The 26,843-nt window shown below is 29.7% G+C and overlaps 1 protein-coding gene across 1 annotated transcript in view; it reads right to left on the bottom strand.

Moving 5' to 3' along the window:
• Positions 1-10,255: 10,255 nt before the first annotated feature.
• LOC142325477 (neuronal acetylcholine receptor subunit alpha-7-like) overlaps positions 10,256-26,843 on the bottom strand; it is a 909,238-nt gene continuing 892,650 nt past the window's right edge. The window contains exons 7-9 of the mRNA XM_075367292.1: positions 22,554-22,738; positions 14,053-14,215; positions 10,256-10,630 (exon numbers count right to left, since the gene is read on the bottom strand). Coding sequence (XP_075223407.1) covers positions 10,413-10,630; positions 14,053-14,215; positions 22,554-22,738 — 566 coding nt within the window. The 3' untranslated portion in view covers positions 10,256-10,412. The remainder of the gene's footprint in view (positions 10,631-14,052; positions 14,216-22,553; positions 22,739-26,843) is intronic.

Raw genomic sequence — 26,843 nt, 5'->3', positions numbered from 1 at the left:
GTAAACAATTAAAACTAAAGAATGAATTTGAATTTTTTTAAATATTCATGTAGATGATTTGCATCTAGCCAGTTTGCTTTACACCTCTTTTATCCGACCTATATAGATACTGAATTAGCACAATTGGTATCTTCTCAAAATATTTTAATCTTAAAAAAAAATTTCAATAATTATAGCTACACTTGGCTCTTGTTTCTTCTTTGGGCCATGGTATGTGTATAATTTTGTAAAGTTTTATTACACAAATATTTTGAGGTGATTTCTCATTTTGCGAACAAAATGATCCTTAGAATTATAAAATCTGTCATTATCAATCAACTTTATTTTGATCATGCTGGTCTATTTTTTTTTTTTTTTTTTTTTCAATAGGGATTATTTTTTGCTACTAGAGCATGCCACAAAAAATTTTGTTATTTAAACCACTCAAAAGTATAATGAACTTATTAATTAGGTATAAGAATAATGACATTTTATGTAGAACAAGAGATAAATATTAAAAATTAAAAAAATTGCTCTTTAATATAGGATAATTAAAGAGCGTGCAGGTGACAATTCTTTCAAACAGAAACACATTGTTTCTTACAGGATGCGAATGAAACAATAATTGCTGTTAAACTACAAATTGCAGTCCTCATGATATTGTAGTTTAATGAAGATTCAACTTATCCTCCATAGAAGTACTTTTAAGTTTAATCATATACAGTTTTGTTTAATTTTTGCAGTAGATTTAAATGTACTTTGAGAAACCTAAATATAAAATGGAATTACTTGCATAGTAATATTTGTTTTTTCTACCAAAAGTTGTATGAATATCTTATATTTAATGCCTACAGTATTTACAACAAAAAAATTCTAATTAATGTTCAGTAAATAGTCTTAACACAATCTTCTTCCTGTGCAAAGTTGTTTAGCACATAATCAAAACCAAGAAGTTCATATTCCAGTTTTGAATGGTATACATAAAAAACTTAAAAAGCAATTATTAAAAAGTTATTTTCAAATGTATATTTCATTTTTCCAGATAATTTTATTACTAGCTTGGGTACCATACTAACCATATCATTTAAACTGACTAGTTTATTGTTTGCTGCATACATTGTATCATCTTCCTGACTATGATTTATACTTTATAACAATTTATAGAATAAATACATTTTTTAGAATGAAGTAATTATTATTATTATGTACAAATTTTTAAACATCTATAAGATATATTATTCGTAGTTTAATAAAAATATTATTAATTGCTGTTTGATAAATGTGTTATTACTACGTTATAAAAAAATTAAGTTGCCATACAAGCAACATATGCATTATTTGAGTAATCATTTAAATTTAATTCTGCTTATTATTTATAATGAATATGGTAATTATTATAATGATTAAATCAGGTCTGGAGTGTCTTAACATGTTTAGTGGCATTTTTATAGAATTTAAAAAATTAGGTAGAATACTGGTTTGCTGGTATCAATATGACCTCTGTGCAGAGTATTTCTGTGTACTTTCTTGTCTTTTTTCCTTAAGATTAACATATATAATAACAAATATAAAAGTTATCCTAAAAGATTTAGTTTAAAAAATACAAGTATATAATTACTTTTAAGGTGAATTATCATACCCGTACAGTTTTATATTTTTTTACTTAACCATATTTAAACATTTTTAATTATTGAAATTTGAATCTCTAATTACATTGTTATTTTTGAACTTCAAATAATTTTGAGTTTTAATCTGTAAATTACAAAAAGAGTTAATCTCTATATATAAAAGAGAATGTTCTGACTGACTGACTCATAATCAATGAACAGCCAAAACTATTATAGGTAGAGACTTGAAATTTTCAAGGTACCTTCGTATCTTTAAGTAGGCGTGTACGAAGAAAGGATTTTTCAAAATTTTGATTTTAAGGGGTTCAAATGAATAATCTATATTATTTTCAGTATCAATTTATTTGTGTCGAAAATATTTGTGTTTTAAGATCAATCGATATTGGATGAATGGATTACGGTAGTAAAATTTATTAATAATTTAATTTTTTAATTTAATTAAAATTTATTATTAATGTTCTTATTTATTGTTAATTATTTAATTTTTAAATTTAATTTTAATTTATTATTAATGTTGTTACTGTTAAGAAAAAAGAAGTCATATGATTTTTTATGAGTCAACAGGTTAGTGTAGTGTTTCAAAAAGTGAATAAACAAGCCAACTGAAAAGATAACTGTCAATGGCACGTTAATAACACAAACAGTTAAACCTGTCAAAGGAGATGGTGCATGCCTGTTCCGAGCACTTGCTTTTCACTTATTCAGTGATGAAAAATGATGCCAGTAGGTACGAAACACAATCGTTTCGTACGTGGCTGATCATTGGACGTCTTTGCTCATATGTCTTACAAATCTTCAAATGGTGACAACTTTCCAACTTGTAAAAATAAATAAAAAATTAAGTTTTAAATCTTTGTTTTCAAATTTTTTAAAGTATAACATTTAATATTTATTGATAACTGATAAATTTTGTTTATCAACATTGTAAATTACTTTTTATTTTTAACAATTTCAGTTTAAATCAGTTATGCAACAATATTCTTATATTTAACTTTTCCTTTTTGTCTCAGGAACAGTTCCTATCAAGTATAAATAATACCTAGTTCATTACATCACAAGAATCTATGAAAATATGTATTATATTAGTAGTGCTTGTAATTACATATAGAAAACATGTTGATAGGATCAGAATTATTACTAATGTTGGTGGTTCCACTAATATCAAATGTGTATATTAATTTGGTTTGTATGTAGACAAAGATGTAACAGTTTCAGGTTGAGGTAAGATCTGTTTTTCTGTAATGTAAGAGAGAGAACTAATATAAACATTTGATAATATGCAGCCACTGAACTAGTAAGTGCATTATTGTAGTAATTTTGCTGTGCGCTGATGGTTGAAATGTGATTATGTATAATTTTAAACAGTTTTTAGTTGTTTTATGTTCATTGATGCAATCTATTCTAATGAACTGGGTATATTAATACCCAGTGAAAGCCTAAAATATGTCATTATATCCAGAAAGAAATTGCATGATAAATCTAAATTGAGTTATGTATAAATTTATCTTGAAGATTAGAAAAATACTGCTTACCTTTTTCAACACAGCACACAGACAAAAGTTCAGTTTGAAATTATGCATAAAATTACTTTTGGATTTAAGTTTCCATTGCCATACATTAAAAATCATTAAATTCTAATTGAAAAATAAAATAAGTACAAGTTGTTTTTTAAGATTTAAAAAAAAAAAATTATATTTAATTAGTCATAAACTAAGTCACATATTCTAATGTGATAATCCTAAACTAATTTATTCTTTGATTACATTACATTAAATTATTGATAAGACTTATTTTTAAAATATACAACATGTATGATACTATGTTTCTGTAGTTAATTTCAATTTTTCATTTCATTTTATTTAGTTTAAGATACAAATAAGTTTCAAAAAAATTAGTTTCTTTATCACCAGTATTAACATAAATAGTACAATTACAGGTTTTGCTATTTGTGTATTATCATTATTATACTTTATTACAATTAATTAACTATGTCATTTGTGATATTTTCAACAATTAAAATATTATAATACTTCATATTAGACATGAAGACAGAAAATCTAAGCTTTAACTACAGTTTGTAAGTCTGTATCACATTCTATAGTCGACATTGTATATAAATTCATACTTGCCATTATTGTGGCATTATTATAATGTTCAGGTTTAAAATTATTTAATTGTTTTGTAATAAAACTCATAATGGACCATGTCCTGATTTTAAGGAAATTATTTTAAATTATTGTAATGCATAAAATATTTGTTATAAAACTATTTATTTAAATTTAAAATACCTCACTTAAAAGAATACAACTGAAAAATAATGGTATAAATCATATTAATTCACTAAATAATCACAAACTGATAAAATCAACTGTCAGTTACTTCTCTCCTCAAGTAATTTATCATTGTTAATAAAACATTGCACACTCTTCAGAATCAGAAAGGATTGTGTACAATCTGCTCATTGTTTTTCAGCATAAGTATGAGTTCATCATCATTTTGCTATGTATCAGATTAGTACATAATAGCGCATTTATAAATATAGAAGTAAGTGGTTATACAAAGTCTGATGGAAAAGTTTTAAGACAGGTTTTGCCATTGCTCAATAGGAGGGACTAGATTTGCCCACAAGTGTGGAATGGAAAGCTTGTTTTGTACTTCAAATATCCTGAAAGGATCATTACAATATCTTTGTTCAGTAGAGCGTGGCATCTTGGTGTGTGAAGTGGTTTTCTTCAATTATGCAGGTATTGTGCATGATGAATTTGCCCCTAGGGAGCAGACAGAAAACCAGAAATGCTATAAAAGTGTCTTTCAGCATTTCCACAAAAATGTGCAGAAGAAAAGGCATGCACTCTGGCCAGGTAAGAATTGGGTCCTCCACCATGACCGTCTCATTGTGTGTTCTCAGTTGCAGAATTTTTGGCCAAATTCCTATGCTTCTGAAACCCCCCTATTCCCCTGATTTAGCCCCTGCTGACTTCTACCTGTTCCCTAAATTGAAATTTTCACCGAACGGGAACTGATTTGACTCATTTGAAAACATTTATGCAAATACAGAGAGGGTTCTTAACACCCTTAAAAAAGAGTATTTCCAGAAATGCTTCTAAAAGTGGAAACACCATTGCAGTCAGTGTGTTCAGTAAGAAAGGAGACTACTTTGAAGGAGATCCATCACAGTAACCTGTAAGTACTGCCATTTTGAAGTTACAAGCCTAATCTCTTAAAACTTTCCAATCACACCTCGTATAATGAGAAATACTAGATGCTGACTCACAGAAAACTTCAAAACACTTTTTGTAAGATTTAACAGTTATAAGGAAAAATATTCAGAAGGATGAATTTTCCCTCTTATGCATCGTAAATAAATATTGATACTGTAATTTTTTGTTTGCATGCTTACATTTTTAACTGAGGTTAAAACCCTACTACTGTTATCTATTAGTAGAAAAATAATTATTGCATTACTAATCTAACAATGCAAAATAAAGTTTTTTATTTATTACAAAACATATTTTAAATATTAGTTATAATGTATAATTTATGTTATAAACTTATTTATACTTATAATTTGGTAAGTGGGATATCAAACATTGTAATTAAGTAAACATAAAAAAGTTAAGTGTGTTTAGAATAAAAATCTTAGTTAATATTAATATTAGATAAAACTAAGTGTATTGAATTAATTTTATTTTTGCCCTCTAATAATTTTTAAGAAATTTTATTATTTTCTATCAATAATGACATTGAATTTGATAAATAAATCCTAATTTCTTTTTACAGCAATAATTAGATGACTTTATTCTACTACTATAAATGAAGGAATGCAAAAATTAAGAAATTTTAAAATTCGTAGAAAAGCTGGTGGACTACATCTTTGTAATACTTGGAATTACCTCAGTATTTTAGGAGAAATCAGGAGGCCTGACTTATACAATAAGCATTTCAGCCATTAGTTTTTCATGGAGCCACCAGGTTAGAAACAGGTCAATCCATAGAGACCCCTTCCACCAGATCATATTAAGGATGCATTGGCTCTGCAGCGTCCCCTAAATCCCCAGCACAGTATCAGATCTACATCCATGGAACCAATTACGAGGGAGTGAGAAAGGAAAAGGATGGACAGTAAAAAGAGAATCTTTTACACAACTGCAGTATGAAACTAGAAACTCCACCTAGAGAATAACTTCTTTACCTCCTCTGGCCAGAGAATGCCATCTTGCCCACAATCTTTCAGAAAAGCGAGGTATTTTTCTCATAAGGTAACAGTTTATGGTTGATCAACAATTTTGTGTCGATCTGTATACGGTGGAATAATTTTTTCCTTCAGGAATTAAACAGCTACCAAAAAACAGATACAATGCTCTTAAAAGAATAACCTTTTTCATATTCAAAATTGTATAGTATGAGAATGTATCCACACCAGTTATACGGATGTTTCCAGGACTAACATTCTGAAAAGAATAAAATGATGTGAACAAGAATAGGTACCAGTATTAATGTTTTGTTAATTAAACTGATTACCATTGATCAATGAAGTTAAAAATGTCGGAAGCAGTTGCCATGTGGTGGAATAATGTTAAGTTCTCGGCAATCAGTGTTGTGGTTTGATAACTGTACCAGTTAATTCCAATCAAAAAAAAAAAAAAAAAATACATAATATTCTTTGGTCAATAATCATTTAGCTGGATGGTGGTGCATTTCTTCATCCTTTTATTTTGGCAAATTTTTACTTCGTTTCTATCCTTAATAATTATTTCATAAATTATAAAACTCATTCACTAATTACCATTCAGCTAATACACCAAACATACAGTGACTTAGAATTAAATATGGGCAGATATGTTAATTCTTATTATTTTCTTTAGTATTTTTCCTTTTTTAATTTAGCAGTTATATTAATATAAGTGTTAATATAACTTACTGAAAGAGATAAAATGCTTTACTTACTGTATAAATTATTTTAATTACACTGTTTAGACTTCATTCCTGACAATTCTTCAATTTAAGCTGTCATTAACCCCTCAAGTGTAAGAATGAGCAGACAATCTGGGGAAATGGGACATCTCTTAGACTTGCTTTTACATGCCAAAAATTGTCATCTTATATTCATTTAATTAAAAGAAAGCTTTAATCAAATTAATTGTTTCTTATGTTAGTTCAGGAAAACAAGTTGTTGCTTAAAAAAACTTTTTTTTGTATAATATTAAAATATTTCATTAAAACTATGGTTCCTTCGATTAATTCAAGCTTGTTTTCATTAAATAGGAAATACTAATTTCTTAACCAGGCAGTTGCCTAATCCTATCATGAGTAAGAAAAAAGTATCAACAATAAAAATTAATTTCCTGAGTTTTTATTTGCTTATATTATTAATATCGTTATTTAACCTGTTTCAAATCCACTATAAATAGGAATAAAATTGTTACATTTGAAATTCTCCTCTACATATCTTTTAAGTAAAAATAATCTAAAAAAATCCAATACTTACACATAAGTCAGAGTATGAGATGAATGACATGTAGCGTGTGAAAATGCCATGCCTGACTGGGATTTGAACCCGAGACCTCCAGATGAAAGGTCGAGACATTACCACTCGTACCACGGAGGCTGGCAACATGTAAGACCTAGTTTTTTTTTTTAATTTTACTTCCCTCATTAAAAAAAGTAATATTAATAAAAGCACCGTTTATTAATGTTTTAAGCATCTTATATATTCTTGTAAACCTAATTTGTAGTTCAAAATATATTACTCTTCTAGTGACAAATTAAATGCTTTTATAACAAACTAATATTCTTAATAAACTAATACTAACTTATTCTTAATAAACTAATAGACTTAAAACTTAAAATTTAATTAATATAGACACTGTGTTAATTACTATTACAAATACAAAATTTAATACATTGGAAACCATAACAAGAATTTGAGATTAATCTACTCATTCTTATAAAAAAAATGTGACAGTTTGATTTTTCTTCACATTCCTACTACAATCCTGATAAATCTTGAAGCTTCTTTGACAATAAATTGATATCTGATCATTATGCTCTTCAGATTCAATAGACTAGAAATATCAGTTTACTTTGGATGATAACTTCAACAAGTAGCACTTTATTACCTGAAAATATAATCTGATATGTTTATAACTTGGGAAGAATAACTTTTCTGTAGAATCCAAATTAATCCAAACACAGAGAATTTTTGTTTATTTCAATTTTGTGGCCACACTGCTTAACTATACAAATTCTCTAAGTTGTCTGTGTAATGTGAGGTTATGTTCTTTGGGTTTTTAATAATTTTTATAGTATTTTGTGAAAGTTTATTTCATTTTTTATTACAAAATAGTATTTTCTTATTTTTTCTCTGTGTGTTTTGAATATATAATAATCGTCATAACTCCAAGAAAGCATTCAAAAATTGTTTCTCCATCTGAGAATATCAGTAGGACAACGACAAATAGCTTCTGAATGTGCTGTTGGTCTAGGGGACCATGTACACTATTTGAAACCAATTTATAGAAATTGGTTCCTTTTCACCTCAAAGAAAGGCAAATGTGGCCGTAAAAGAAAACTACTATAATAAAGGATTGGTTATCAGTGGGAAAAAGTAAATTTGGTCCAAAATTATATGCTGTGAATTTAAATCGAGAATTAGCAGCCAGTGGAACAAATTTACATGTGACAACTGTTGAGATGCTAACTTCTTGCAGCTGAACAAAAAGCTTGTTGCCCAGCTAAAAAGCAGCATTTAACACCAATAATATGAAAAAAAAGGCTCTTTTAGACCAAAGCTCATCCTAATTGAACCAAAGAAGACTGGAAAAATGTTCTGTTTTCCAATGAGTTACATTTTTACGGTCAGGAGCGAAGAGTTCCATATGTTAGAAAAGCATCAGATGAAAATACATTACTGGCTCCTATCCAATAATCAGTTAAACATCCCCAGAAAAAAATGTTGTGGAGTTGTTTCATTACTTCCAGTAGATGGTATGTTGAAAAGTGATGGATATATCAAAATTCTGAAGGAAAGGGTTGTAACATAACTTCAAAACAAATTCCCACAAAGCAATGGAGTGTTCCAATAATATTAGGCACCATAACATTAAATAACATTTCTGTTCAGATTAGTTTGCACACTACTGTATTTAGAAAAGTTAAAATTGCAATTAAATTTAACATACTGTCACTGGTAGATCATACATTTGTCACTGTTTTTACTAGTTGTCAGATATTCTACGCTAACAGATTTATTTAAAATACCTTAAATCTTTATTTGTAGACCGCTTATATTTCAATCTGATAGAGCGATTCTAGACTTTACTGTGTGTTAAGGTAGTGATAATAACCTTTACAACTGCATTATGCTTCCTTCCATGGCAAGGCCACTGACCAAACTATAACCAATTACAATACTGGTAAAACAGATTTATTTCTTATTGTTATTTTCTTCATTCACTATTAGAAATAATAAAAAAATAATTACTCAAAATTAATAAGAGAATATTATAAATTAAATTCAGTACATAAAAAAATTAAGTATTAAAAATTTCATTTACTTAACTGAGTCAAAAATTATCCACACATTCATTATTACACATCTTTAGTTACGTTACATTGCCTTCTACATATGCATGCTTAGAGCTAATTCTACAGTAGTCACATTAGCAAAGTATGACCTTGATAGCATCATTTTTCTGGTTTCTCTTTAAGTTTCAGTTCATTCCTGCCTCACTTTCAGTGTGCACAAAGGAGGACCTAAGAGCAGTGATCTTATCTCTATTGGAAGGTGTTCAAGAGACAGAAATTCATTGGAGGCTTGTAACACAACACGGGGACACTGCCTGTGCAACATAGAAGTGCTTATGAGTAGATAAAGATGTTTAAAAAGGGGTTGGACAAGCAACTATCAATCATGAAAAAGGAGCAAGACACTCGTCAACCTCTACCACTGATGGGAAAATTCAGCAAGCTCTAGAAATGGTACTTGCAAACCAACAAGTTACTATCGACAGTGTACCATACAAATCAACAGTTCAGTGATTTGTTTGCCAACAATTTGAAGTCAGCAATTCGCACCAAACACTGAGACCTGTTGTCAAAGAAAGTATTGTTATATGACAATGCACACCCACAAACAGCTAGTCTTACTGTTGAAACCGTTATCCATTTGGGTTTTGAGGTACTAGAAAATCCTACCTACTGTCCAAATCTTGTCCTTGTTGACCGTTATCTCTTTGGACTATTCAACGATGCTTTACAAGATCATCAGTTTTCTACAGACAATGAAGTGTGGGAAATGGTATATGAATTGTTGGGCAACCAAGTGAAAATCTTCTTCTTTAAGAGAACATACAAGTTTGAGGATTGTTGGACCAAATGCATCAGAAAGGAAGGAGACTATATGAAAGAATGGCATGCTTGTTCAACTGTTGAATTTGTGTAAATAAATTGAAAATATAAAGTGCAGATAATTTTTGACTTTACCTTGTATTTTTGTATTCTAAACGATTAATTTTAGCAAAATTGGCTACATATCCACTCATCTACAGATATCGATTGTAACCATTCTATATTCATTATTAATAATTTAAGTCACATAAACTTACATAAAAATATATCATACATAATTATTCATTTTTTAATGAAAAATTAAACCACATTGAAATGTACATGATAAAATAACCTGACCTTTTAAATATCTTTTCCACTTTCATGTAGTCAAACAAATACAATTAAATTTGGTACTGATGAGAATACAAACAACCATGAGCTTATTATATTTTTTATTATATACAGAGCATTTGATCAAGGACCGTAAGGTGACCCGCATAATATTACAGTTGTTGTAATTGCTGTTGTTATTAAAAAAACCCATAGTAAAAATCTGTCACAGACTAATGCTACTTGTTTCCACTCTAATTCGGCCAAATCCCGTCGTTCTTGTTCTGCTAATCTGATTTCATTCCTTTCTATTGTGTTGTTAACTCTATACAGCACTCTCAAAAACTGTGCTTCAAAACTGTCTGAAAAATGTTATTGATGGTAAATTATTATTAAAAATAATAAAACATAAAAAACAACAAATTTTAATATTTTTATGTTGAGAAAATTATTAATATGTAGTTCTTACTAACTGCATAAAAATGTAAACAAATATTATGTGCTTAAACAACTTCCATTAATTAATATATATATATATTTATTCAGTATATTTTTCATTTATTCAGTATATTCATTCTATGCCTTACTATTATTTCACATATATATATATATATATATGAAATGTAAACACCAAACACAGTAATTAGATAAGGTAAACCTACCACATATTAATTGATTTTCACAGGATCCCACATCTGTATTGAATTCTATAATTACATTGAAACATATTTATTTTATAATTTGTCAAATTTTTTTTATTTTTAAAAATTATGATAAACATATATGCAAATTCTGTTGTCCAGTACTGGAATCTTAATGTACTTATCTAATTACTGTGATTTAGTGGTTCATATTTTGTATTATATATATATATATATATATATATATATATTGAATTTAACCATTTCAAATTCCTTCTTTTTTTTAAGTTAATTGTATTTTTTTGATGCTGCTTAGATAAAAGTTTTATTATACAAGTAGTTTACCAACATCTGTTCAGGCAAATGCTGGTGTAGTTTTGTTTGTCATACAAGGATTAGCAATTTATATGATCGCCATAAAGTATAATTATGAACTGCTCAGAATAAAATATTTGTTTACATAAAGGCTCCATATGAATTTAAAAAATAATTAAGCTTTATGTTAATTATTTTGATGGCTTTAATTAATATAACTTTCTCAAAAAATAATAATATAAAATATTATTTTTTGTAAAAATAAAAATTTTCACTTCTTTTACTTGTTATAAATTTTTACTCTTTATAAATTCTCAAATTTTTTTGTTACTCTTATTAAATGAGTTTGTCTAATGCTCTATTGTTAGTCAGTCTTGTTCCATCCTTCAAAGACTCAACATATGTTTATTACGAATATATAATTAATTAATACAATAATGTAATATATATGAATTACAAGTTCAAAGATTATAATAAAAATAATTTATATAATAAAGACTTTTATTTATGTGAATGAACAGTGAATATTAAAATATTCAGAATTAAACATAACCGAGGTACTGGACCAAAGTGGCATATTATTCAACAGGTATATTCAGGTGCCTGATGTAGCAATATGTGAATAAATTCACAGCATTTGATTTTTTTTTTAATTTAGTGTGCTGCTGTATGTATGTAAATTAATATTATTAATAGTTTGTCTTTTATGATTTACATAAATTCTAGATGTGCAGTAACAAATTATTACAGCAGATTTTTACATGTATATTCATAATAAATATCATAACTTCGAAAAAGAAAACAATTTGATAAACTGACAACTTATAAAATAAATATGTTTTAATTTAGTTACAGAATTCAATGTCAACTGAAGATGTGGGATCCTGTAAAAATTGATTATTGAAATTATAATGTTAACTATAACTTATCTAATTACTTTGGTTTTGGTATTTTATATTTCATATATATATATATAATATTTAATTACATTAGACATTACACAAAATAAGGGTTTTTAAATAGTATTTATCAATTAAAATTAATCAAGAAAATTATACTGGTTCTTAAAAGAAAATGTTTAATTTTATTCCATATTTAAAACGGTGGGAAATTCTTTTAACTAGGACATTAATTATAAAAAAAATGTTAACAGAAACTTAAACAGAAACTTAATTCCTTTTTCATTTGCTGAATTACTGTTTTGTATTACGAAACAGGCAAATTCTTTGTTTGCTTTGATAAAGATTGAAGATTAAAGATAAAAGATTTTTTAGAAATAAGTAACTAATTTGTTTTAGCAGAGATAACACATAGTTTGAATCCTTTTTTACTAATTGTTGGCCTATATGAATCAAATTTATGAGTATGAAACAATAAATTTGAAAACCCATTTTTTTATTTTGAAACCTCATTCTTACTTTTGAAGTAGCTGAAGAATGTCGTTCTATTTTTGATAGGAATGTAAGTATCTATAAAATATTTACAGATGTATCATCAAAAAATGAAAACAATTTTGGAACATGTTTTACAAATGAAAATAAAAAAAAAGATTGATCTTAACATGTGTCCAGGAATTCTTCATTTTTTTGAGTTATAGCATGAAAAAAATTTGCCCGTGTTTCTGACAAATTATACTAAAATTCTTGAAACTTAAGGAATAAATTTGATGGTTTTATATGGTGTTTAACCTGAAAAATTTAACAAAATTGATCCCATACCTGTATTTTAATAATATTTTAGAAAATGGCTGTAAAACGTATAAAACTGGTATTGCAAACACAGTTTTTTAGGTTTGACGTATAACTTAAATTTACAGTAAAATTTGTAAATACTTTAAATTCTGTGAAAATCAATCACTGATGTTGAAAAATTGACATCAACTGAACACGAAGATGAGTTTATGAAATTTAACTTTTGTTGAAAATAAAATAGATAAAAGTCTAAATAAATAGATATCTAGAATCTAAATAAATAGATAAAATTATTACTCTTGAAGTAATGTACACTTATTACTCAGATTTTGGAGTACTTAAATATATTTTTATGCAATCTTTTAGTCTGTAAAAATCTTAATTGCAGGTACTGAAGTTTAAATCCCATGTAAATGGTGCTATTATTTTGTGAAAAATTAGCTGGTAGATCAAATATAATACACATTTAAATTAAAAACTGACTAAAAGTAGTTTACATGTAAAATAATGGTGTCTCTATGGTTATAATATGCAGATCATGAAAAAATGAAAACAATTTTGGAACATGTTTTACAAATGAAAATAAAAAAAAGATACATCTTAACATGTGTCCAGGAATTCTTCATTTTTTTGAGTTATAGCATGAACAATTTTTTCCGTGTTTCTGACAAATTATACTAAAATTCTTGAAACTTAAGGAATAAATAGAAACTATTGTACTTGCAAACTAAAATTCACCCAAAGCAATTGTGTGCTATTCAACATGGAACTAAATTTTCTCAATAGTTCATGATTTTATTTTTGTCTAAAACCTGCAGTTTTATTATTCAAACACAAACAGATTGTAAAACAACCAGAACTTTATTTTTCATAGGTTTCATGTTCTTGACAATTTAATATTGGTTTTTTATTTCAAAGATAAGTAAAAATAATGAATATTGATTTAATAATAACTAAAATAATTTTAAATAATGAATGAGGAAGTATTTTGGTTATTATGAAATGTATTTTATAGCACTATTATCTGGTGTGTACTAATAATAGCACTAATTTTTAAAATATTAGCCTATTAATTTTATTTGTATTAGCATATAATATTTTTTATATTTTATGAGGTAGTCTTTGACATTGTCATACCTGGACTTGTATCAACTCTGTTATTCTTTTGTCGTGAAATAAATCTTGGTGACATTTGGTTTGGATCTAATGACGATGTACAGTGATAGTCTCCTCCATCTTCCACTTTCCATTTATTTGGTCTGGGACAATCAAGTCTTGTTCCAGTTCTTGGATTTATATCCTATTAGAAAAACCAGAATAAAACAGTATTATAAAATTAATATATTTAAAAAAATTAATTTTGTAATTTATTATTTTTTTCACAGTCTGATGAAAAACCATCTTCTGCAAGTTTTACAGATATTGCTAATTACAATTATTTCCTCAACAGCACATCCAAAGTGATAAAAAAAAGCAAAGTGGTTTAACATATCTAATGCTTAGATTATAAAACTAAAGATTTTGGAATAATCTGTAATTTGAACTATTGCACAGATAACTGTGAACTAGAGGTTGACTCTGGGTGATTTATCCATGAAGTTTTTCATCAATCTCCAGAGAAAGCAAAACACATTATTCTTAAATATATGGCCCTTGAGTGGAGGTATTACCTTTCTCCTCGCCATTTTTCAACAGTTATTGTTTGTTACATTTGTTACTTGACTGATTTGAGTACTCATTTCAGAATTAGTCAGGTCAGGCTAATTTCTTTGTATATTTGTAATAAAGTTTGTGGCTGAATTGCCTTGGAAAATTTTATCGACTTTCTCTGATTATTGAAATAATGAAAACAGGTGTTACCTAAATTTTAAGATCACAATCTGACGTCTAGTTATAACCTAATGTAACCCACTAGATTAGTCCAATGGTGAACTCATCATTGCAAATCAACTAATGTTGAAGTCTAGAGCTCTAATGTTCAAATCCTAGTAAAAGCAGTTACTTTTACATGGATTTAAATATTAGATCATGGATACCAGTGTTCTTTGGTGGTTGGGTTATAATTAACACCACACATCTGAGGAAATTGTCAACCTGAGACAGAACAAGACTAAACTTCATTTACATTTATACATATCATCCTCTAAAAAAAAATCTAATATACTGGAGGAAAACACTAATCACTGTAGGAATTAGTTAATTATAATGTAAGCATGTGGTGGGTTAATAAAAAAAATAGCTTGTGGCTAAATGTGTGTGTATAAATTTATTTTGCTTACATTTTATTCTAAAACAATTTCATTTCAGTTTTGACAAGATATCTTCTTTTCCAGCTATTTTAAAAATTGTTTTGTAATAAAATAAAAAAACATTCTGTTTTTCTGTCTTTCCAGTAAAATTATAAAATAGATTAGCAAAAATCTCTGTTTTTGAAATTTTATATTTTGTATTTTTACAATATATAAGCTATTTTTGAAATAATTTTTAATTTTAACCATTTAAAAAATTATATACAAGATATATTAATAATAAAAGTTATAAAAAAAAATCTACACTGTATAATATAAATTCTAAATCCGATAAAACCATATTTTTGGAGATAATTGTGTTAAACTACACTTTGATCTTAGCCAAGAGTGATAATTGCGTTAAACTAGTTTTCACTCCCTCCTATATATATATATATATATATATATATATATATTTTTTTTTTTATATATATATATATATATATATATATATATATATATATATTTATAGGGAAGGTTGGAGCAGGTTGTCACACAGGTTGGTTGGGTGTCACAAGTCTCAGTTCTCAGTCGCTGCTGCTTCCTAGCAGTCTAATCTGAAACCAAAGTATGATCACAATATTCTGAGTAGGGTGTAACAGTTTCTAGTTCCTGGGGACAGTTTTATAGATTTTATTGGTGTTTTTTAGTTTTGCAGCTGTAAGTATTCATTTATTAATATAATTAACTCTTTTTATTCACTCTGTATTAATTGAAGTCTATATTCCAACTATTTTCTATTATTTTATAACAGTTGCAGATTGTTATTATGTATCAACATTGAGATTAGGTTCAAGTCTGTTTTTCCAGCTTGGTTTTTGTCTGAAAAGTCTGTTCAGGGTTGGTTATCACAAAAATTCTGGGGATGGTTGTTACATGTGGCAACCTACCCCAGCAGGTTTTTTTTTAGTAAATTTTTTATTATTTCAGCTAAAGGTGGTGAGAAATAATAAAAAAAAGGACAAACAGAGAAGTTGCTACAGACATCATGCTTGCAGCAGCGAGGAAGGTAAAAAGGAGGGATTATCAGTTCGTCAAGCTGCAGCTGATTATCAAATCAATTATCAAACTTTAGTAAGATATTGTTAGAAAGTTATTCCAGATAAAATTGATGAACAAAAGATAAGTCGGCCTTCCATCACTGTTGGTTATTTTCCAAGTAGAAATGTTTTTTCTGATGACAACGAGAAGGAATTAAAGCAATATGTTCATCAAGCAGCCAGTGTTTACTATGGTTTAATAAATGTTTACTATGGCCAAAAGAGATCAAAACTTTGGCTTATGATCTTTGTGTGGAAAATTCTATTAAATGTCTTAAATCTTGGCAGTGTGCTGGAGATGACTGGTTCACTGAATTTTTAAAAAGACATTCAACTCTTTCATTATGAAAACCAGAGGCGACTGGGTTAGCATGAGCTTCTAGCTTCAACCGAACAAATGTGGAATCCTTTTTCTATAATTTGACAACAGTTCATGGAAGACATAATTTTTAACCTCACAAAATTTGGAACGTGAATGAAACAGGTGTTACTTCATTGCAGAAGTCAGATAGAATTTTTGCTCGTAAAGGAGGTAAACAAATTGGTGCCCTAGTTTCTGCAGAAAAGGGTACTCATAATAACTTTGGCTTATGCTGTCTCTGTTATTGGAAACCATATCCCACCATTTTTTGTGTTTCCAAGAGTCAAGTACCACAAGCGCTTTTTAGATACTGCACCTAACCCACCAGGTTGGTCTAGTGGTGAACGCGTCTTCCCAAATCAGCTGATTTGGAAGCCGAGAGTTCCAGCGTTCAAGTCCTAGTAAAGCCAGTTATTTTTACATGGATTTGAATGCTAGATCGTGGATATAGCACGATCTGGACCGGTGTTCTTTGGTGGTTGGGTTTCAAATAACCACAACATCTCAGGATTGGTCGAACTGAGAATGTACAAGACCACACTTCATTTACACTCATACATATCATCCCCATTCATCCTCTGAAGTATTATCTAAAAACGGTAGTTACCGGAGGCTAAACAGGAAAAAGAAAAGATACTGCACCTGCAGATTTTGGTGGAACTGCAAATATATATGTGGATGCAAGAAGCTGATTTCAAATTATTTTTAAATCATTTCCATAAGCACACAAAAACCACACCTGAGAATCCATGTCTGCTTCTTTTTGGCTCCCATCCTAGCATAGAAGGGTGCAATTTCGCTAGATCCAATGGAATTGTCATGTTATCTTTACCTCCACATTGTTCACATAAGCTCCAGCCTCTTGATTGCACTGTCTCAACAAGAAATTCAAGAAATTCTTCAACTCAGCTTGTGACAATTGAATGATTACAACCCAGGGAGAACGTTGACAATTTACGATATACCACAACTCGTTTCTCGTGCATATTCTCTTGCAATGACTCCATCTAATATTTTTTCAGGATTTTGGTGCACAGGAATATATCCATTAAATTGTGATATATTCACAGATGTGGATTTTGCACAAAGCAATGTGACTTACAGAGAGCAGCCTGCGAACCAGCTTCCAGAACAGCTTGCAAAGGAGCTTTCAGGACACCCAAATAAACACTTCCAGAGATGTCTGAAGATAACTCATATGAACCTCAATTCAGGCCCAGCAATGTGCGCAAGTCACCTCTTGTAGTAAGATCTTTACCAAAGGCTGGAGAAAAAATACAGATAGAAATAACTACCGAAAAAGAGATATGGCAATTTTAACAGATTTTTTCAGTTAAAAGAAAGCTTAAAGAACTAGCTGAAAAAGTAAATAAAAAAAAATCAAACATATGTCTATTTAAGAATGCAACTGTAAATAACAAGAATGCAAAACATAAAAAAGGAAGAAGGAATGAAAATCTCAATTAGTGAAAAGAGGATAATGATGACTGTTTTTGTTTAGTTTTTTTTGAACCATTTTCTAACAGTAGGAAACTAAGGAAAAATGAATCCAGTGAATAGAATGTAAGAAGTGATCTCATATATGAACCCCTGGGTCAAATAACTTTTATAAAAGTCAACATTATGAGAGTACACTAGAAAGTGACTAGGCTAATATAGTATATTTTCTTAAATATTTACTTAAATTGCTATTTTAGTATCTAAATTAATCTTAAGTATGTATCTATGTATTAGTATATTGATATTATCCATATCATTGTTTGATTTTTCTATTCCTAATACAACTTTTTTTTTAATAAATGATTTCTTTTTTGCCATCTAAATAACTCGTAACAATCAACTCCAATGTATGTGATAACCAACCCGAAGTGGGGACAGGTTATCACAAAAATTTACCCCAATAGAACTTTTTTTCTGAAAGGCCAAATGCTACTGTGACCTCAAGTTTGTGGGAAAATATGACCAAGATTATATATTACAAGATATACTAATGATAGAAAGGGAAACTGTAAACACTGCCTCTTCAAAAATTATAAATTATGACAACATGCTATATATAAGTAGACTTGATATGTCAAATCTACAAGAATTTTTTACTTGCAAGGTCATTTATTTCTTGTTAATATGTTTCTTCAACTGGTAACTTACCACCAGTCATAATTCTCGTGGACTGCATATGTTATGCGGCGTTGCGTCGTCAGTTTAATATACCCAGCAGCATTCGTGATATCTTGTGCAATGATGGCGGGATTTTGGAACGGATGTTTCTCTTTTTGCATAGTACTGGGTTACTGCAAAGGATTTAATATACTCATATATGTTTTTCTGTAAGGAGAGTTTTTTAATAATTTTAACCTTTATTTTCGATTTGATTTTTTAGTTCTATGTGTTTAATTTTACTATCCGGGGAGGGGATTTTTGCACAACCCATCGGAGGTAGGTAAGTTTTTATACTTACTTTATTCTATTATTTTATCTTTTATATTTTACCAACTTTAGCTATGATATTAGTTTTGGGTTTTATTTTGCCTTCTTGCCTTGTTTTAGTAAATTTTTATTAAATGATTAATATTACATTTACACCTTGCATGGTTTATTATTTTGAAGTTATTTTACCCTTTTAATAATAACTACCAGGCGATGATAACGCCCAGGCGTTTTTCCCCCACAAACAACAAAAATAAAAAAAAATAATTCATATGCATTAAATAAATGGGCAATTTTTATAATTATAAAGCTAAATTTTTTAGTATAGTTTAGAGACAATAATTACACTAGTGAACAATGCTTTTGCTACATAGTTGTTTGCTGAATCTTATGTATAATTTGGGCACCGATTTCAAATATGAAGTCAGAACTTCCCTATCAGCCTCAGATTTATTTTCCAGCAAGTACATGTGCATGAACAATGCTAGTACAATGTATTATTTATTTATTGTAGCATAAGTTGCTAAATAGCCATGAAAAATAAATATTATTATTAGTTACAGAGAAATTAGAATGTTTTTTCTAAATCTAATTATATGTCGCCCATTAATCACATGAGTATGAATTTTTTTTTGATGACTCAGTGCTGGATGTAATACTGTAAACAAAAACAATGTATCATGCTGCCTAAGAAAAGTCTCAACTACCATCATCAAGTGTGAGCTCTTATGTGTGTACCAATTTATGATTTTATTTACCTTAAGTCAGTGTATGTACTGCATTAATGTGTGTATAAGGTGTTTGAAGTTTTGTAATACGTGTTTGTAAGTGTATTGCAGTAAACCTTTTAATAAAAATGCCCCCCCAAACACACACACATACACACACACACACACACATACACACACACACGCACACACACACACACACACACACACACACACACACACACACACACACACACACACACACACACACACACACACACACACTCACATTTGCATTAAACATCCAGACAGTTTGTGCTACATTTGTGGTAAGGTAACCTTAAAGTCTCCAAGGAGAAATATAACATCATTGTTAATGCTGGTGACTGGTTGGTTGAATGGATCTCGTTCATGAAATTTGCAATTCCAGTGGTTTGGAGAGAACCAAAGGATCACTTCACAAACTGCTATTATTGTATAACAAAAATGTCAGGGGTAACAGCTAAGACTGAACATATTAAATATCCTGATATTCCCTCTGCTATAAGACCAGTGCCTCAGAGTCCACAGTATACAAATGTATTCCAAAAACATGGGAATAAGCTGTTGATGTTGAAGGTTGTGCAGATTTATCAGATGATGAATAAAGGAGAGACCCAGACTTTTTGAAAATATAAATATTAAACCACACTTAAGTAATCAGTCAAAATTAAATGATATCATTCTTGATTTCTATTTATCCCAGAATCAAGCAGAAATTCTTGCATCAGGACTGAGAGAAAGGAATCTTTTACAATACAATATTAAAATAAGTGTTTCTGTGACTGGCAGTGTGAATTTTAATGTTCCTTCTTCCAATATGAGGACTTAGTTTACTGTAATGATGTGGAATTTTTACTAGAAACTTTGGGACATATGCTCTATCCTGCCATGAATGGCATCTTTTTATAGACTCCTCAACGTGTAGTTTGAAAGCATTCTTTCTTCATTTTTGAAATAATATGTCAACACTCCCTTTAGCTTATGCAGCTCACATGAAGGGATCGTATGAAACTTGTGATGGTTATGATTCAATATGAGAAACATTTGTAGAGACCTGAAAGTGATAGCACTATTACTCTGTTTGCAACTTGGGTATCCTGAATATTACTGATTTTTGTGTGAGTAAGACAGCAGAGATGGGAATAATTATTATGTTAAAAAAGAGTGGCCAAAAAATGAAATGTTAACTGTAGGAGAGAAGATTATTGTGAGTCCAGCACTAGTTAAACCTTAAAAATCTTTACTTTCCGTCACTTCACATTAAGCTAATTTTAATGAGAAATTCCATTAAAGTAATGGATCATGATAGGACTGGATTTCACTTTTTAAGTACGGCTAAGATAAAGGAAGGTATCTTTGTTGGACTGCAAATAAGAAAACTCTTGAATGATATTGAATTTGAAGATAGTTTGAATAACTGTATGAGTTTGCTGCATGGAAATCTTTTAAAAAGATTGTAAACAACTTCCTTGGAAATTATAAGACAGATAACTATAAAGAATTATTACTGAGCTTCTTAAAGACTATAAAGCTCTTGGATGTAATCTGTCACTGAAGATTCCCTTCTTAGATTCTCATCTGGGTCTTTTCCCAATTAATGTTGGAGTGTAAGTGACGAATATGGAGAAAACTTTTACCAGGAAATATGCACCATAAAAACATGCTACCAGGGTAAATGGCACCCAAGAATACTAGTTAACTACTGCTGGAATCTCTAGACTGATGTACCTACAGCAAATTACGCCAGAAAATCAAAAAGAAGCAGATTTTAGGCTATAGAAATTGCATGTATAATTATTGTTATACTACTGTCACAATGATTTTTTGTTACAAAAAAAAAGGTAATTACAAAAATGCGTAATAGAAAGAAACCATTTACATATTTGAAATCAGTGTCAAAAATACTAAAAGATTCAGATATTATCATTCTAATAACAAACAAAAAATGAAATTTGTTGTCCAATGTTACTTGCTCAAACAATTTGTATGAAAAATGCTCTTTTAAAAAAATCTTTTTGGAGTGAATTATGCAGCTCTTTTCTGTGGTATTATTGGTGAGACTTGTTTTGAATAACTGTGCCTAAGTGTACCTTTCATTATTCAGAACTTATGCCACTGAATCATTAATATCTTTAAATAAAATTTGTGTTAGTCTGACCAGTATATGTTTTATTTATAGTTAATTTATAACACATTTAGATACATTGTTAAGTTTAAAATAGTTACATGTAGAATATTAATATTTAAAAAGAGTATTATATAAATATCTAGTTTAATATATAAGTTACATCCTTTAGTGATTGTTTTAGACTAACAATACAATTAGAAAGAAAAAATATATCATATAAGACAGCTGTTAAACTCATCAACTAGAATAACAAATTTATGTGCCTTACATAAGTAAGAAGAAAAGAGTTAGTTTATTTATCATTAATAAGGAGGACATGAAACTGAACAAGACTATTACTTTTACCATTGATCTTAAAAAGGTGAGGAAACTTTAATTTATATCCAAATAACGTTTTTATCTACGTTTTGTTTGAAAACGCTCTAAATTACTAAAGTGGTTTTTTAAGATAAGTGTGTCGTTAGCAAATAGTCCCCCAGTAACTCTGTTAAAGGAGCTTAAATAAATTAATCTGGAAAGATTTTCTACAAAAATAATTTTCATATAAATTTAAAGCAAGTCAATAATTTTTAATATTTTTAAAGTGTTGTTTCATATTAGTGATTAAAATATTACATTCAGATATATAAAATTATGATTACTTACTGGAGTCTGCTTTTCACGTGGTTCAAACTGCAAAAATACTAGACGTGCAAGTTTTCCTAATATAAGAGATTTAAATATGGAAGGAACTTTTGTACCTCTTACTCCACGATGATATACATTTAGTGTTACAACTGATAAACCTGATGCAAATGATACAAGACAGATACTTACGCCATAATACATACCTGAAATACAGAATATATATTAATTAATTACTTCAATATTATATTATGTATACATAAGTATATCTTTTCAAGTGTACTATATATCCACTATATTGAATAAAATAAAATTAAATGTAAAACCAAGACCATCAAATACAGTCAAAAACAGTAAGAACACTTACCTAACTGGAGCAATTTCAAAGTTAAATTACTTCAACAGTTAAAATTACAAGGTTACATTTATTATATTATAACATGTTTTGTCATTAAATTAAAATAAACTTTCTTCATATACTATGCTATAATAGTGAGTGGTAATACTACTTTTAATCTAAATAAATAACTACTGTATTCAGTTTTTTAATTCATTAATCTGTAATTATTTTTAAATTTACAAATATAATATTTTTCTAGTACATCTTTTTTCTTTATTATCATTATTATTTATCTCCAATATTTCTAAGTTGGTATGTATCAGTAATTGTGTGATTATTTTTTTATGAGGTGATCAGTAACTTTCGAAAACTTAATATTACCTCTTTTATAATTATTCAACTGTTGTGAAAACCTCTTATTGAAAGATCTGATGGTTTATCCTATGTACATATGATCACAATCATTACATTTAATTGTGTATATTTCACAAAGTTAAAATTTATTTTTGCCTTCGTTATTATGAAAAATATACTGAATAGGTTTACTAGATTTATAAGAAATATTATATTGTGTATTTATTTTATTACTTTCTATATTTTGATGAATTGATTTAACATATTTTTATAAAATATATTGGTTATTTTATTAGTGTAACTATTTTGATATTTAAATTAATATATTCTTTAATTAAGTTAGGTTTATTTTCTTTTTTTTGTATTTTTACGGGCATCGACTACTAAGGTCATTAGCCCTCATCACATTCTTAAAGGAAATTAGTATCACCATGAGGATCGTCATATGTAAGGGTGTAAAGGGCCCTTACATTTTATTTAAAAACACAAACTACACAGAAACATTAAAACACCACAAAAACAAAACAACACTTATGGGGTGTAAAAGGCCCCAAAATTAAAATTTGAGATAAAATTCTCAAAGAAGATAAAAGTAAAACTATAAAAACAATACCATACCATTCCATTTATTTTCTTATACCCGTCTCGTTTAGTTGTTAATTTTAGCACCCTCCGGGCGACAAGAACCGCCGTGAAGTAGTATATTAGTCGCGCCAGGATGCCGTGGCAGTTGACTCCTTATAAACAGGCTACAGGTATCCATTGCGCTTACCCATAGCCTCGCGCCCTCAGTCCACCCTTGAGGGTTCCTCATCCCATCATCGGACACACCCCGACTCACTGCTCTTGAATGCAGACGAGCCAGGGTGGCCTAGGCAAGAGGGCTACCTCCCGTCACTATACGTGCCACGCTTCGAGACTCCCATATATAAATAAATGAAACTACCTCTTAGAGACTCTTTATCACAGCTTAAAATTTTTCACTTTTAGACTTAACTAAGTGGACTAAGAAGTCCACTGGCGTGTAAAAAAGCAACTATCTTTTCTTCATTTCCATTATCCAGATCAGCAGTAATATCATTTCTAAGACGGAACCTCTTTCTGAAGTCCTCATATATGGTACACTCTTCTATTAGATGCTTGACTGTCAGTGTTTTATTACAAACACCGCACATTGGTCTCTCTTCGCCGGTTAACAAATATGAATTTGTTAATCGCGTGTGACTGATTCTAAGTCTGGTCACAACTACTTGTTCTCGGTGAGTCAACTTCACGTCGCTTTTCCATTTATATGGAGAAGTTTTAACTGAGTTTAATTTTGTATTTAAACTCCTCCATTCAGTATTCCACTTGTTTTTAACTACGTTAGTTAGACAGTTTTTAACATCTGCCACTCTTACAGGAAATGCATCCAAATCATCGCAGAATGTTGCCTTTCTGGCAGCTTCGTCTGCGCTCTCATTACCTGTAATACCAGCATGCCCTGGAATCCATAAAAATATGCATTGCTGCCCTCGTTGATTTAAAACGTATAAAATAGACAGGATGTTTGAAATTAGGACATCCTTAATGTTTTTGTTCCGGATTGCAACAAGTGCACTTAGAGAATCGGAACAAATTAGCACTCTCTCTTCGCAATAATGTTCTGTGAAGCGAAGAGCTTGCTGAATGGCAGTAAGTTCTGCCGTATAAACACTGGCCATATCTGGCAGTTTCCAACAATGGGCTTCTCCATTTACATATATGAAGCATCCAACACCATGTTCGGTTTTAGAACCGTCAGTATAAATTCTAATATGTTCTTCGTAACTACTGACGGTTGCCAAAAATTCCTGTTGGATGATCACTGCTGGCTTCTTTTTTATTTCTCCCTGAGAGAGATCCAACCTTGTATTTACCGCTGGTAAAAGCCATGGCGGTATTTCTCTTGTGGAAATTGCTATTGTATCTGGAATAGCAATTTCGTATTTTCTTCTTAATTCGTGGTACCTAATTCCGGCTGGTCTGGAATAGGTAGCACGACGTTTATATACTGCAGCCATTGGATGATTCATGAAAAGGTTATTATTTATATGGGCAGGAAAAGCCCATACGTTTGCTGCATATCTTAACAAAAGGATCTCTCTTCTATAATGAAGTGGCATTATTCCGGCTTCGGACATTAGACTTGTCGCCGGACTTGTGCGGAAAGCGCCTGTCGCATGTCTAATTCCGCTATTATGAATTACGTCTAACTTTCTTAAATGCGACTTCCTAGCGGATGAATATACAATACATCCGTAGTCTAGTTTCGTTGAACCAATGCCTTATACAGTCTCAATAATATCTCTTTATCTGAGCCCCAATTGATATTCGATAAACATTTGATAATGTTTAGGGCTTTTTGCATCTAACACTCAAGTCCTGTATGTGTAATCCCCATGTAAGGGATTTATCCAATACTAGTCCTAAAAATCTCACGTTGTCTTTATATTGTATTGGATTATTGCCGATTGTCAACGTAGGACTTTGATGAGGAATTCTCTTCCTACAGAAGTGTACACAGCACGTTTTTTCTGGTGAAAATTGGAATCCATTATTCCTCGCAACTTCATTTAGAGCGTTGATCGCTCGTTGCAATTTGTATTTCACCATAGCAGTCTTGTTGCTGGCATACACAATTGCCAAATCATCAACATAGACGCTTTTGCTGATTTCTACTGGAATGGCTAATATCAATTTATTAATGGCGATCATAAACAAGGTACCGCTCAACGGCGAACCATGTGGTATGCCATTTTCCAAGATTTTTATAGATGAATATTCGTTGTTGACACATACTTGGAAAGTACGGTCATTCATATAGTTGCTCAATACGATTGGCAGTTTGCCACGAATGCCCCATTCATTTATCTGGAGCATTATACCATGACGCCAAGTCATATCGAAAGCCTTCTGAAGATAAACAAAACTCCGACACAATGTTTTCTTGTAATAAAGCTGTTATATATAACGTTCTCTAAGTTAATCATTTGATCAGTGGTAGAATGGTATTGACGAAAACCTGCTTGATATGGTGATATCAGGTTTTCTTTTTCCAAAACCCAAACGAGTCGATTATTAATCATTTTTTCGAATATTTTTCCCATAGCGCACGTCAAGGTGATAGGACGATAGCTATTGGGATCTGTTAAATTTTTCTTTTTCTTTGTTACTGGAACAATATGAGCTTTTTTCCACTGTTGCGGGTACATTCCATCCCGCCATATCTGATTATACAATTCTAATAATCTGCGTTTTGCAGTGGTATTCAGCTGTCTGATCATATTATAATGGATTTCATCCGGACCAGCAGCTGTGTTGCCTGCTTTTTCCAACGCTTTCACAAATTCTTCCATTTTAAATGGTACATTATATGAGTAATTATACTCAGTTCTAAAATTTAGTAGACCTTCAAGTTATTATTTTTTGGTCCGAAAACCTTCCTCGTAGTTGGCAGGTTTGCTGGCCTGCTCGAAGTGATTGGACAATAACTCAGCGATTTCGTTTGGAGTGTCCTTAATTCCATCTTCATCTTGAAGGCTAGTTATGAGCGCAAAATTTTTACGCCCACAAATCGCCTTCACTTTACTCCAAAC

The sequence above is a fragment of the Lycorma delicatula genome, chromosome 5 (genome assembly GCF_047948215.1).
Source record: "Lycorma delicatula isolate Av1 chromosome 5, ASM4794821v1, whole genome shotgun sequence".
In the NCBI taxonomy this organism is placed as follows: Eukaryota; Metazoa; Arthropoda; class Insecta; order Hemiptera; family Fulgoridae; genus Lycorma; species Lycorma delicatula.
The sequence above is the reverse complement of the archived record's forward strand: the minus strand, read 5'-3'. Positions and strand labels throughout refer to the sequence as shown.